Here is a 14901-nt window from a genome sequence, read left to right on the forward strand (position 1 = left end):
GGAGGAGGATGCCAGGTGCTCCCACATGTCGCAGCGTGCCCTTCTTGGCTTTGCTTTGTTTCCCTGACCCTGTCTAGGGCCTAGCAGGGCCTGTAGCCCATGAAGACTCTCGATCATGCTCCTGAACCCAGGCAAAAGTGCCTTCAGAGCATACCCAGCTTGGAAACTGCCTATGTGGCTTCCACCCTCCAACAGTTGGGAGCAAGGCAGGTGGGAAATAAACCCATTTGTCCACCATGTGCTGAGCATCTGTCCTGAGCCAAATTCCAGGAGAATGAATTGAATGTGTGGTGCCTGCCTCACACACTGTCCTCCGGAAGGGAGGCCCATGCCAAGGCACAAGTGCAACATGCCACAAGCTCACAAGAGTATTCAGGGGTTGAGAACAGGAAAAAAGGCTGCGTTGCCACTGATGAGGGATTTAGGGGAAGGCCCTGGAGCTGGCTTTGAAGGACAGCACAGAGACACATGCAGAGGCTGGTGGGAGAGCACAGGCTCCAGAGGAAAGACATCCATGCTACAGCCACTGCCCCATCGCCGATTGCTGAGTGTGCTGGAGTTCTCCACTGTCCTCTGGATCCCCGTCCACCTTTGTCCACCCTGCTCAGCCCTGAAGGCACCTTCCTGCTCCCGGCCCCCTGGCTTCTGGTGGGTGGCACCAAGGGCGATAGCAGCAGATCCAAGTGGGCAGGGGAGAGGGCGTGAGAAGTGTACCATCCTGGCTCCCTCCCAGCTGCCTCCTGGTTTGTCAGGAGCTGAGTTCCTCTCTGCAGGCCCCTGATGGCGACACCTCTCCCAAAGCTGCAGCTATTGCATGGTCCATTCCAGGAATCTCCCCTCCCCTTATCCCTTAAGGTCTAGGATGGAAACAGCATCCCATGGGTACTTGTCGTTGTATGTGTCACCTCCCTCATTGTCCCTTAGCCTTGCCCACACCCTGCATTAGTGCTGCACAGAGTCACTGTTGGAGTGGCCCCTCAAGCCGTGACCACTGAATCTAACATTTCCAAGCTCTATGACCTTAAGCTAATATTGACAATTATTGTGTGTAGTTAGAGCCGTATGTCAACATAAAAGCAGGACATTTGCTGGAGCCTGTGTTATGGGTTTTAGCATCTTTCTTTTGGTAACTTGGTCCTCACCATGAGCCTGAGACTGTTGCACTCCTGCGTCCTCCATGTCGCAGATGAGGAAGGCAGGCATAGAGGGAGGTTGTCAGCCTGTAAGTGAGGGAGCCACTGGAACTGGAGTTGGTGCAATTCCAGAGCTCGGCTCTTACCCTGGTCATCTCTGGGAGTCACAGTGTCCCCAGCTGTTTTGGAGATTCTGAAGCGGGATACAGGGAGAGGCTCTCAAAGGAGACCTCCAACAGGAGGTGCTGGGCAAGTGAAATCGGGGCTTGAGGAGCAGCAGGGACTCTCGAGAAAGCAGGCAGTGTTCATAGAGATACAAGAGTCAGGAGAACTACGCTTTCCTGAGAAGCAAGGCAGAAGGCAGGAAGGGGCTGAGGGCAGAGTGCAGGGAAACAGGGACACCAAAGTGAAAGGAGACGGAAGGGGACTCTCAGACCGGTCAGGGAAAGAATGGGGAAGACTTCCCAAGTGCCACCTGCCTGAAAGTGAACGCTCATAAGAACATTCCACCGAGAGAAGCGGGTGTCAATCCCCTTTCATAAATGAGGAAACTCACGTTCAGAATGGCTCAGGAACTTGCCCCAAACCTCAGCCTCAAACGGCAGAGTCAAAATCCAACTCTAGGCTCATCTGACACCACAGACTCTTCAGGGAGATTGACAGCAGGAAGGGGCCTCAGAAACCAAGAAACGGGAAATTCAATGATGTCAATGATGGCCACAGTGTATTTTAGCAGAGTCCAAGGGAAACACAGCTTGCTCACTTTGCCCACAATCACAGATAAATAATCCCTGACTCACAATGCACTTTTCCACCAAGGTGGTACTTTGCCTAGCATCTTCCGCCCGTCTGTGGTCAGGGTGTGCTCCCATCCCAGACATGACCTTATCTGTTTTCTTACCTCTGGATTTCCGCTTGTTAAACACAGACTGCCAGACGATGACCAGCATGAAGAGCAGAATGCTGAGGATCCCCACGCAGCACACAAGGACAGCATACACGTAGATATCTGAAAGGCAAGGACAGACACAGGAGTCAGCCTCCCGAGGGCCGCAGCAGGAGAAGTGCGCTGGCAAGAGAACAATCAGAATTGGAATGTTTGAAATCCCAGTGCTACAGTCATCAAGGTAGTGTGGTATTGGTGCAAAGACAGACACAGATCAATGCAACAGAACAGAGAGCCCAGAAATAGACCCACACAGGCATGCTCAGTTGATTTTTGACATAAGTGCAAAAGTAATTCAATGGCGGAAGGACAGTTTCTTCAATCAATGGTGCTGGGTCAATGGGACTTCCACTGGCAGAAAGTAAAACTAACACAAACCTCACCTTTTATTCAAAAATTAACTCAACATGAACCACAAACCCAAACATAAAATGTAAGCTAGAAGACTTTAGAAAAAACCCACAAGAAAAATCTTTGGGATCTAAGAATAGACAAAGTTCTTAGACTTGACACCAGAGGTAGCGTCTATATTAGTAAAACTTGATATACTATACTTGACTTTACCAAAATTAAAAACTTACGTTCTGTAAACAACAATATGAAGAGGATAAAAAGTCAAACAGACTGGGAGAAAATTTTTGTAAACCACATATCCAACAAAGGACTGGTATCCAGACTCTAAAGAACTTTCAAACTCAACAGCAAAAAACACACAATCCTGTTAGAAAAATGAAAAAAAAAAAAACAAAAAAACAAAAAAAAAACTTACAGACATTTCACTAAAGAGAATGTACAGGTGGCAAACAATCCCATGAGAAAACGTTTGACTTCTATTGCCATTAGAGAAATGCAAAATGCAACTACAATAAAATATCCCTCGTGCCTTTCAGGGTGACTAAAATAAAAAACAGCGACACCCCCAAATGCTGGCAAGGATACAGATAAACTGGGTCACTCAGACATGGCTGGTGGGAATGTAGAGCAGCCCAGCCACTCTATAATAGAGCTTGACACTTTCTCAAAGGAGACACCTATAACAACCATTCAACCCAGAAATTGCATTCCTTGCATTTGTCCCAGAAAAATGACAGCTTAAGCTCACATGGAAAACTGTACATGTATGTCGGGTAGCCAAAAACTGGAAACAGCCCAGATATCCTTCAGCAAGTAAATAGTTAAACAAAGTGTGGTACATCCACACCACAGCATCCTCAGCAATAAAAAGAACAAACTACTGACACACACACCAACCTGGATGAATCTCCAGAGAAGTATGCTGAGAGGAAAAAAGATCCCAAAAGGTTAAATACTGTATGATTTCATCAATGTAACATTCTTGGTATGACAAAATTATAGAAATAGAGAACAGATGAGTGGTTGCCAGAAGTTAAGAAGGGGGTGGTGGTAGGAGGAAAATGGGTTTGGCTACAAGGGCCACTAATAATGACTGTATCTTGACTATATGGATGTTAATATCCTGTTTGTGATACTGTTTTACGGTTTTGCAAAATGCTATCATTGGGAGACATTAGGTAAAGGACACAAACTTGTACAAGGGATCTCTGTGTATGATTTTTTAGAAATTGATTTTTTCTTTCTTGCTCTGTGGCCCAGGCTGGAGCACAGTGGCATGATTTCGGCTCACTGCAACCTCCTCCTCCCAGGTTGAAGCAATTCTCCAGCCTCAGCCTCCTGAGTAGCTGGGGCCACAGGTCCACGCCACCACACCCAGCTAATTTTTGTATTTTCGGTAGAGACAGGGTTTCACCATGTTGGCCAGGTTGGTCTTGAACTCCTGACCTCAGGTGATCCACCCACCTCTGCCTCCCAAAGTGCTGGGATTATAGATGCCATGCCTAGCCAGAAATGGATGTTAATCTACAACAATTTCAAAATAAAAAGTTGTATAAATCTCAACAGTTAAACCATGTTCACGTACATACATCTCTTTTAGAAATAAGGTCTCACTCCATCACCCAGGGTGGAGTGCAGTGATGCACAGCTCACTGCTCACTGTAGCCTTGAACTACTGGGCTCAGGGGACCTTCCTGCCTCAGCCTCCTGAGTTGCTAAAATTACAGGCGTGAGCCTCAGTGCCCAGCTACATATACTTATATTTCTTAAACTTTAATAATCAACTTTATCACTAATCTGATCAATACAATGCCAAGCTGCTCAGAAAGTGAAAAGGGAAGCCAAAACATTATTCTAACCATCTTTGAAGAAAAATGACACAGATATTTATTTGAACTTAGCAAATGTTTGAACTTAGCAAAAATGTTTCTCTGTTGACTTAAATTTCTACAACCAACAGATATTTACTATCAATCATAGTACTTTCCTGAGTACAAGAAAGATAAAAATGCACACACACAGTCTTTCACTTCAAGAAATAGAGGACCACTTAGTAAGTGTAACAATAAGAACGTGTGTCCAATACCAGGAACACTCAGAGGGGACCCAGCCCAGCCTCAGAAGGCTGAGAGAAGCTTCCAAGAGGACTAGAGTTCTGCACTGAGTTGTATTTAAAATAACAAAAAATACAAAAAAACATAGAAAAAAAGTCATCAGCCATCCTGTCACCCTGAGATAACTACTATTAATAAATATTTGGTATACTTTATGATGAATATGCATACCTTTTAAAATTGAGATCATATACTTTCACATCTTTTTTTTCAATTTATCTCATTTTCTCAATAAACTATTTTCAAAAAGGATTCAGAATCATTTTGAAAAATATGATAAAAGTTTATCATATTAATATATCAGCAGTGATTTAACAACCTCTTACTATTGGCTACTCAAAGTGTTTCTACCTGTTCCCCATCATAAATAATTCTATGGTGAGCACTCATGAACTTAAACCTTAGTACAACTCTCACAATACGTTCTCAAGATTAAGTTCCTAGAAGTGGAATAGCTGAGTCAACAGAAAAGCACATTTGTAAAGCCCTTGGGGCATGAAGAAACAGTTAAGTGCTTAAGCTGAAAAACCAAGCCTACTGGGAGTAGTAGCAGGTGGCTGGCTCCCAGGGAGAGCCTGGAGAAGCAGGTCAGGCTTATGGTTAATGAGAGGGAAGGAGGTATGAAATGGAATCAGACATTCAGGTTCCTTTTGACTCTCCCCTCCCTGGCCTGGGCCCCAGGGAGGCCCAGCACAACCTCTGCCCCTGGAGTCCATGAGATCTTCCCGTGTTCTTAAGGCAGTCAGCATTTTTGCATAAGCTAGTTTGAATAGATTTCTGCTCTTGGCAATTTAGATGTCTGGACTAAAAATAAAATAAGTAGAAAGTGCCTTAGGGCAAGGTAGCAGGTGAAGGGTGCATCTGCACTAATATTTAAGGGAGAGGGGCAGGTGTGTGGAAGGAAGTCTCCTACAAAGGATCAGAGCTAGTCATGGATGCAGAGGAGGGCTGAGGCGAGAGTTCTGGAAGCCCAGAAGAAAGCACTGTAAGAAGGATGACTTAATAGCGTCAATTGCTGGAAAACATCCACTGGGTTTTGCCCCTAGGAAGCTACTGGGAAAGTCTTGGAGGAAAGCCCTGTCAGTAGGCCTGTGGGGGCAGAGTCAGGTTAGAGAGGTCCAGAAGCTGATGGGATGTGAGGAGCTTGAGAAAGCTCTCACATATCTAAAAATCAAAGCTGCCTTTCTAGTAAATGCCTGTGTCTCTGAGGTGTGGGCTCTGTAGATTAATAGGGTGGAGAACTCCGTGAGGGGTCAGAGTTAGGAGAGAGGCTGCAGCATCCATTTAAACAGTGTGAAACTCAGCAACAGGACTCTTGGATTCTGGACAAGACACTTCATGACGAACTCGGGGACAGAGCAAAGTTCACAGGCCAGGATTTGTCGCAGGATCCCAGGGCACAGGATGGCCACAACACAGCAAACCCACGGCCAGTCCTGCCTTTCCACACTGGTGAGCAAACTACTCCAGAACAAGATAGCAGAGCCCTTGCTGGCAGGAGAGGATGGTGAACAACACAGTCATGTTACCAGGCAGACAGAACCTCAGGCAGGTGAACACAGCATCTGCCTGGAAGGGACTATGCAAATGTGGTCCCCAGACCCAAAGGCAGGAAAACTTGCCTTTAGTCTTATAAAGCTTCCATGATATGGAGCACAGCAGCTGATCCACAAGCTCACCTGTTCATCTGAGCTCTTTCCTTCACTTCAGGACGGCAGGAACCCAGGAGGGACAAGGTTGCACGTGAGAACCGCGGCAGGCATCTCTCCCCAAGCGTCCCTAACAGCATGCTGCAGACATCTGGGGCCCACTCCACCCTGGCAGGAGGTGAGGGGCTTCAAAAGGCCCAAGCTACAGTTTCAGATCACAGCTTCCTCAACATGGCTCAAAGGGGGCTCCCCACAGGCAGCCAGAGCTACAGAATCAGAAAACATCTGGCTACTCCAGAAGGCTCAGCTGGCCGCCAAACACATAGGCCTCCAGTTATGGACACCCTCCAGCGGGCACCTCCTGCCTGCGTGTGGCTCCCCACACACACAGGACCGGTCATAGCCACTCTCTGTTTTGTTCTTGAAGCTACAGAGCTATAAAAAGTGTTGCCTTGCAGAAGAAGAAAAGCTCAGAAAGACCACCTGACTTCCCCTTGATTGAGCAGCAACCAGTATGCCTATGTTGGATTTTTTTTCTCCTTCTGTTACAAGCATTCCTTTTGTTGCATAAAGACAAGCACCCTGCTGTGTCCACTCAAAACATGAAAAACCCCCTCCCTGGGTGTTCTCTGCAAACAACATTAAACTCTGAGCCATTGAAGCCAGGGTCACAAACTCCTACGACTGCAGTCGCCTTCCTGCCATGTCAGCTAATGCAAAGCCCTTCCGTACTCAGCTCCAGAGCACTGCTCTCAGGCTGGAATGCCCGCCCAGTGGTGCCAGATCTTCCAATTCATCCTTTACCTTTCTATGTAAAAATCTCTATATAAAATGTTGGCTCAAAAGTTTTAAAACTCAGACTAGGCCAAATAATGCTTGTTGAAAGGTTGAAGCCAGACCTTTCAACAAAGGCTTGAGTTTAACAAAATATCTGCAATTAATCAAATCTGGAGTTCACTTTAAAAATACCACATATGGTCGGGCATGGTGGCTCATGACTGTAATCCCAGCACTTTGGGAGGCCAAGGCAGGCAGATCACCTGGGTCGGGAGTTCGAGACCAGCCTGGTCAACGTGGTGAAACAAATTAGTACAAATTTTTGTACTAAAAACACAAAAATTAGCCAGGCACATGCCTGTAATCCCAGCTACTCGGGAGGCTGAGGCAGAAGAACTGCTTGAACCCAGGAGGTGGAGGTTGCAGTGAGCCGAAATCGTGCCATTGCACTCCAGCCTGGGCAACAACAGCAAAACTCCATCTCCAAAAAAAAGGAAAAGAAAAAGAAAAAAAATACCACATATACCTGCACACCCACAATAATTCTAAAAATCATGCTATATTCCCTTTCTCTGAAATCATTTACAGTTTTGTCTTTTGCCATTGAACTTCCAAAGGCATCACTGCCATTTTGAGACTCAACTGCAAGCTGCTATGCAGAAAATGCCCAGGCCTCCCTGAAGCAGATGGCAGGGCTGGCAGGCTGGAGCAGCTGCCCATGCAGAGAGAGGCCAAGACTGGGGTGCACAATGTCAGTGTGCCAGCTCCCGCCCTCCCAAACAGTCCCACCAAGCCAGGGCCAGGCAGATGGCACCTGTTGCCCAGCAACCCTGATCCCGGCAGGGGTATTCAGTGCTCCTTTGAAAAAGAGTGACCCCAGTGCCCCTCAGCAGAGTCCAGGAACCCCATTCTCCCCCTGACTTCTGAATCAAGAAAGTCAGTTTCAGTCTTGTACATTTTCAGGGCAAATGGGAAAGTCAGGAGATGACAGTTTGAGACAGAAGGCTCTGTACTTCTATTTTTTAATCCAGCCTGTAATACCATCTTGCTCAAGGTGAAACACCTGAGTGATAGCCCCAAAGGATTTTAACTCACTCCAGAATCTCACAAAGAGGCCTGACAATCAATGCCTCTTTTGTGCAGTGGGCTCACAGCCAGGACGAACTAAGCCCCAGGAGGATGGATATCCATCCACAACCCCTACTGTAGCTCTCCCGTCCAGGAACAAAAGGGCAAAAGGCCTGGGATCATGCGCCAGGGAGTTTCAACTGTGCCTCTAACCTTGCCAAAGCTACAGCTGGGTTTAAAAAAGCAAAGCATGGAGATGCTGCTGCTGCCGAAATCATAGGAAAAGATTGCTCTGTAAACAGCTGCTCTGAGGCAGGCGCTACACATAGTGAGAATGCCAGTTCTGCTTTTGGTGAGGCCTGATTCTGTTGAGAAGAGAGCACATACTGGGCTACAGATTTCATGTAGAGAGTTAGGTCGGGAGTAACCCTGATATTATATAGCTGCACATGAATTATGAGATATTGTTAATTGCACAAAGGATTTTAGAAATGCTGATTATGCTGTGGGGTATGTTGGGTCTAAATGCCACAATCTTTCCAAATATATGGTCTTGTTTTTGCACCACAGTATTTTCAAAGTATGGTCCTCAGACCACTTGCATAGGAATCATCTGTGGCCCTGAAAGTTCTCTGATCCCTTCCTAATGTTATAACCAGAACCTCAGAGGCTGGAGCCCGAAGTCCCCCTGGGAGATTCTGATGCATCTGATGATATATAGGGTCCAGCTGTCACATCCCTAGTGATCTACACTTGCCACAGCCAGGCCCTCTCCATACCCCAACCCATCACAGTGCCTGGTCACAGAGCAGATCCAGAGACATGGGGCAAAACATCAATGGGGTTGCCTCAATTTTACTAAATAGTAATGAGAAAGGTAAATCTTGCCCTTACTACTGCTTCACTCTATGAGAAGTAAAGTCATTTTCATCTTTTCGTCAATGAGTAGGCATTCTCTTAATGAGAGGCTGAGTGGGGGAAATGGGGATTCTTTTACTAGGAGACAGTCATCAAATAAAGAAAAAGGCAACTACAAAAATGCAGAGAAACATCAGGAAATACAAAGAATCATTGTTGGATTCTCATGAGTGCAATCTCATAAACAAAATATTTATGACTACAAAACTAAACAACTAATCCTAGAGGCCTATGTGGGTGACACCTTATGGTTTGCAAACGATGTTCACAATAAAAGTTACATTTTCCTAAGACAGAATGTGTTTCAGTCTACTGCTTTATAACTAGGTATTGGAAGGGGTGGGCTTGAAAGCAAGTACCTTTCCCCTAAGGCTGGCCCTCCTTCTGTCAGACCATACAGTGGGTTAACAAAAGGTGACGGTGAGGCCCCGAGACATGTGCATCTCCTTAGAGCCTTTTGGCTAGATCATTCCTCATCAATAAATGCTGTGCCGTCACCAGACATAATCTTTACAAAGTTCCTGACCACCTTTGAACATTAATCAGCCTTTCACTGATCCAAGGCTCTGCTGGAGAACTCACAAAGTGTATTCTTCCATTTCTTATGATCATAATCCTCACCCACTTTATGACAATAATTTCTCTGAACTTTCCTTACTCCAAGACAGGGTTTTCCAGCCTCAGCACTCTGGATATTTGGAGGCAAAATTCTTTGTCATGGAGACTATCTTGTGCATTGTAGGATTGGCTTCATCCTTGGCCCCTATCACTGATGCCAGGAGCACCGCCAACAGCTGTGGCAACCAAAGATACAGTCAGACATTGGCAACTGTCCCCTGGAGTAGCAAAAGTCACCCACTGTTGACAACCCCTGCCTTAAGGCCCAAACCTGAATGTGCATCAGAATTGCCTGGATGTCTTGTTAAACCCCGGATTTCTTAGGCACCATCCCTAGAGCTTCTGATTCTGTAAGTTGGGGCAGGGCACAGCCATGTGCATTTGGAACAAGCTCCCAGGTGATGCATATGCTGCTGGTCTGCAATCACACTTTGGGAACTACTGTTCCAAGGCCATGGTTCTCAGCCTGGCTGCATGCTGCAATCTTCTGGTGCTTTTAACAACTTCAAAGTAAATCAGAATCTCTAGAGATGTGGTCCAGGCATTCGTGTTCTTAACATTCCATGAGCGATTCTAGCATGGGTTGAAAATTACTTGGTTAAGGATTGCAAACTGTCTCTAGAACCCCAAATTCCTTAAGCAACCTGAAATAAAATGCAGTCACAGTAGAGGTACTTATCATTTTTATATCATTTGAGGATTCCTCCCTAATACCACCTGGGAGTAGGAATTTTGGAGCAAAACAAAACAAAACAAACAAAAATTATGTGGACTGGTGCTTTAACTTCCACTCTTTCAAAACTGTGGGCTGATACTGTCAGGGATTTCCATCTTACTTTGAGTAAGTTTAGACCAAGAAAACAACTTAAAAACTAAGAAGTTAGGATCCTTTCTTGATATTCTATTTCTAAAGTGTCTAAAAGTGAGGCTGCATCTTATCATAAAGAAATACACAAGCTTTACCTTCAAAAAATGCCCAAGTCTCTTTCGTTTTCTCAAAGGATGACTCTTCAGAAGCTTTGAGGGAAATGACTGAAAGACAAAAAAGAAACAGCACAGTATGAAAAAATAATGCCACATGTACACATGGCACTTACATTTATAAAGCCATTTCTACATTTGCAAAACCACATTTAGTTGTCAAAACTCACATGTTAGGGATGGGTGCAAGGACTTTATCTAACAGCTGGGAAACCCGGGGCACAGGAGAGGTGAAGTAAGTTGTCCATGTTTAAAAGCCAGTAAATGGCAAGCTCAGGATGCAGTTCAGTAAAAGCCCCACTTGCCCCATAGACTTGAAGAATAAGAAGTTCCCAATGGGAAACCCAAGAATTAATACATGATTTATTTTACCATTTTAGTGGGAGTCTTTCTAAAATGTAGCGTACTTCTCCCAGTATGCCTGGATAGAGAAGCCTGAAGTCATCGGATGACTCAAAGTTAGTGCTCTGAGCACCATTCTCCATGCAAGACAGTCCCACAGAGCCACAGGCATCTGATTGTGAGAACATTTTGTCTTCTTTCAGGTAATGGTAGATCACTGAATTCACGTTGCCTGCTTTCAACAGGCAGGGAAACAGAATTGAGTTACACTGTGTGAAACTTGGAACATCGCATTAAAGGAGTCTGGAGCCATGGAAAGGTTCCATGCACAGGGGTAACATCATCATAGGTAAAGATCTAGAATGATCTTTACCTATGATGTAAAATATCAGGGAATAAGATTATTGTTCAATAGAACCTTGTGAAGTTATTGAAACATTCTATATGTGCACTGTCCAATACAGCAGCCACTGGACACATGTGGCTACTGAATACTTGAAACGTAGCCAGTCTTACCACATATAACTGAATTTTTACTTTTATTTAAGTTTAATTAATTTACACAGCTGCATGTGCTCAGGGGTTACCACAATGAAGAGCTCTAGACAGAGAATCTAGGACCAGAATTGAATGGAGATAGAATCAATACAAGAGGCAAGAAATATGGCAAAGATGGCCTAGAACTTAAATTCAATTTACTGCCTCTCCCACAAACTTTTGTATTATTATTGTCATGATTTCAACTCTGAATTTTCCTTCCTTTTATCTCTCTGGGCCTTGCACTGGACATTTGCTATTGATATAACTTCCAAATCAAGAATTTTCTCTTCATCTGTGTTTAACCTTCTGTACAACCCTTCTATTAAGTTCTTAATTGCATTTATTATTTTTATTCAGTTCTATATTATTTGTTTAATTCTTTTGTAGATATCTCAGTTCTCTAATGAATTTCTCTAGCTTTTCATCTAATTCTGTAACCATATCAATCATATTATTTTAATGTTTATGCCCGATAAACTTTCATATTTGCACTTCCCATAGAGTCCTTTCTATTATCTGTTTTTGCTTTGGGTCTTGTCTGTTGGAATGCCTAATAACTTTTTTCTAACTGAATGCCAGACATTGTATATAGAAAATCATGGAGGCTCTAGATAAAATTTTGGTTCCCTGATAGGAAGTTAGAGTAGGGGGAATGGTCACTTTAATCTAATCAGGGTTTGAACTGTTGAGAGGCTTTCAGTTTTTATAGAGTCTGGTCTATTTCTAGTTTGCCCTTACTCAGGGTTCATTCGGTCCTTCAGGGTTCCCCAGTAAAAATCCTGGGGTATTTACCACAACCTCCCAATTTTGATCTCACTGTTAGAATTGCCAAAAACTAGCTCACCTCCTAAACATTCTGGTTGTCACTTTCTGCATAGCTTCTGTCAACTAGCGCTGCTTAAGTATGAGTGAGTTTCTTAGAGTTAAGAATTGCCAAAAACTCACTCACCTCCTAAACATCCTGGTTGTCAGTTTCTCCATAGCTTCTTTCAACTAGCACTGCTTAAGTAAGAGTGAGTTTCTCAGAGTTAAACATCTCCAGCAACTGGGCTCACTTTGCTGTTTTTCTCTGTGATCTAATTACCTATCTAGTCCTTCAGAGAACAATTAAGATAGCTGGATATATATGCACATATATAACTATGTAATTATATAATACAAATATATTTATGAAATGCAGATATGTGAATCAGAAAGCAGAAGTGCTGATAGATTTTATTTTCAGCTTCCCTAATTGTTCTCAGAAGGAGGGCTTTGCTCTGCTGAGAGTTTGCCTTGATCATAGAACTCCTTTGCCATCAGAACTTAAATTATTTAAAAAGTGGTGGCTATATCTTCTACCTCTGTATCCTTATCACTGGGCACATTGCCTGGTAGTTGATAGGTGCTTGGTAAAATATATGAATTATCTATTTTTTTCTGACTTCCTCCCAAAGAAAGCAACCTAGATCTCCAGGAAGGAGCTCTCAGTGAATATCTGACCTCGCATGTGATCTAAGATATATCAGACAATTTGTCCATCATGCCCAACCTCCCTGACCTGCTCAATACCCATAGTCCCTGTAATCTACTGACTGCCAGATTCCCCCTTCAAGCACTTAAAATAAGAAACAGAGTGCATGTGGTTATTGTGAGCCCTGAGATTGAAAGAGCCAGTAGATTTTGTGGGTGGTTATGTTGGAAAACAGGTGAGCAGAATGGAGCAGAGACTAGAACCCACACAGCAGAGGAAAGATGAAGACCAAAGGCTCAATGGCACTCTAGGCCCCACAAGGCCTGGCGTATGGTGTTTACTCTCCTTGCATTCCATGAGCTCTGCATCCTTAGACTGTGCCTGCTTCTCTCCTGAAAAAGCTTGGCTCGGTTTCCATGGCTTCAGCTAATCAAGCCTAGATAAGGATAAGAAGGTCCTGATGAAGACAATATGGAGATGAACAATACACATATATCTCCAAGGAGCTTGGTTTCCAGGAGACCAAGGATGCCCATCATGGCCTGGACCCTTACCATCACACATGTGGTCCACGGGCCAGCAATGTCAGTGTCACCCGGGAGCTCCTCAGAAATGCAGAATGCCAGGCCCCATGCCGGATCTACTGAATCAGAATCTGTTTTTAAGCCCAGATCCCCTGGATGAAACGTATGCCTTTTAAAATTTGGCACACACATGCTCACAGGGTTGAAAGACTCAGTTGCCACTTGCTAGTTGTATGTCCTTGGATAAGTCACTTAATTTTCCTGTGCCTTATTTTACCCATTTGTAAAATGGGGATGATGAGAAATGCCCATGTCAGAGTAGATGCAGGGGATAAAGGGGTTCATGTGTGTGAAGTGCTGAGAACAGTGCCTGAGACCTAGTGAGCCCATATCCACAAGGACACTAGCTGTCTTAAGTACAGGGACTTTCACCTGTTTTATTCACTGCTCTAACCTCCACCCCTCCCCCCAACCTCAGAATGGTCCTTTGTTGTCAGTCCTTTGCCTCAGGGGGTGACTCTTCAATTGTCCAAGTGGCCAACAAGAAAGTGTTCCCTGTTCTTGCGTCTAAATCTCTACAGCTTGAATGAGCTGCTGCCATTCTAACCAACAGGTGCCTTCGGGTCATTTATTATGCACCTTTCAGGGTCAGAAATTGTGGGTCCTTGATTTAATCCAATTACAGTTCCCTTTCCCTTATTTAGGATAGAAAGCAACAAGCTCTCCCTAATCTATTTATGGACACATGTGTTGAAACAGCTAACAAACTGGGATTCTAAACTAACCCTATGCAGGGAATCACTGGATGCTCCTCATTCCCTGGCAGTGCAGATATTTTCACAGGACCGTGCAGCAACTTTGGCATCTGATGATTAGCAGCACCAGTCCTAATCTTACTTGTTCCTACAAGAAAGAAAAATTTTTACACGGACCCTGCCAGAGCTTCGGGAATTTTCCCAAGGTTCTCCCATAAGTATCTTGTTGCAGCTGCTAATCCTATGCTATCTCAAAGTGAATTTGATACATTGTCAAGCCAGGGGTCTGAGTCCACAGACTATAAGGAAACAAAGCTGTGAGATGCAGCCAGGCCAACAGCAAGGGCTGTGCAGTGGACAATCAGCAGGTCTCCTGACTCCACAAACACGCTGCCCTCCTCAGCACAGCTGTGAGCAGCTAATATAAATTCACCTTGGTCAACCTTCAAGTGCAGAGTGGAAGAGGCCCCAGTAGGGTAGACGGGCTTGAAGAGGATGGAATGCTTTGAGAAAAAAATTTGCAAGACTAAGGAACAAGTGGCAAATGTTCCAACCATAGATTACTAATGTTGCTCAAAGACTTGTGGAAGTAAAAATGCAAATCTCTTGATGGAACAGCATTTTTGTAACAGTTTCCAATGAGTTCAGCAATCAGAAGGCTGGAGCCTTAAGCAAGAGTCAATCAATCTATCCCATTCTGCCCTACTGGGCTCACCTTGGGATCCAGCT

At 44.5% G+C, this 14901-nt stretch overlaps 1 protein-coding gene across 8 annotated transcripts in view; it reads right to left on the minus strand.

The window, feature by feature from the left end:
• The window catches only part of LOC105486649 (V-set and transmembrane domain containing 4), a 147501-nt gene that overhangs the window by 106535 nt on the left and 26065 nt on the right, over window positions 1–14901 (minus strand). For 7 of the 8 annotated variants that reach the window (XR_011607913.1, XR_011607914.1, XR_011607915.1 and 4 more), the window contains exons 3-4: window positions 10541–10609; window positions 2035–2142 (exon numbers count right to left, since the gene is read on the minus strand). Coding sequence is in view for 5 of the 8 variants with exons in the window: in XM_071069971.1 (XP_070926072.1) it covers window positions 2035–2142; window positions 10541–10609 (177 nt within the window). In the remaining 3 variants the exon portion in view is untranslated. The remainder of the gene's footprint in view (window positions 1–2034; window positions 2143–10540; window positions 10610–14901) is intronic. The other variant, XM_071069974.1, reaches the window with a different exon arrangement.

Source organism: Macaca nemestrina, chromosome 9 (genome assembly GCF_043159975.1).
Source record: "Macaca nemestrina isolate mMacNem1 chromosome 9, mMacNem.hap1, whole genome shotgun sequence".
Taxonomy (NCBI): Eukaryota; Metazoa; Chordata; class Mammalia; order Primates; family Cercopithecidae; genus Macaca; species Macaca nemestrina.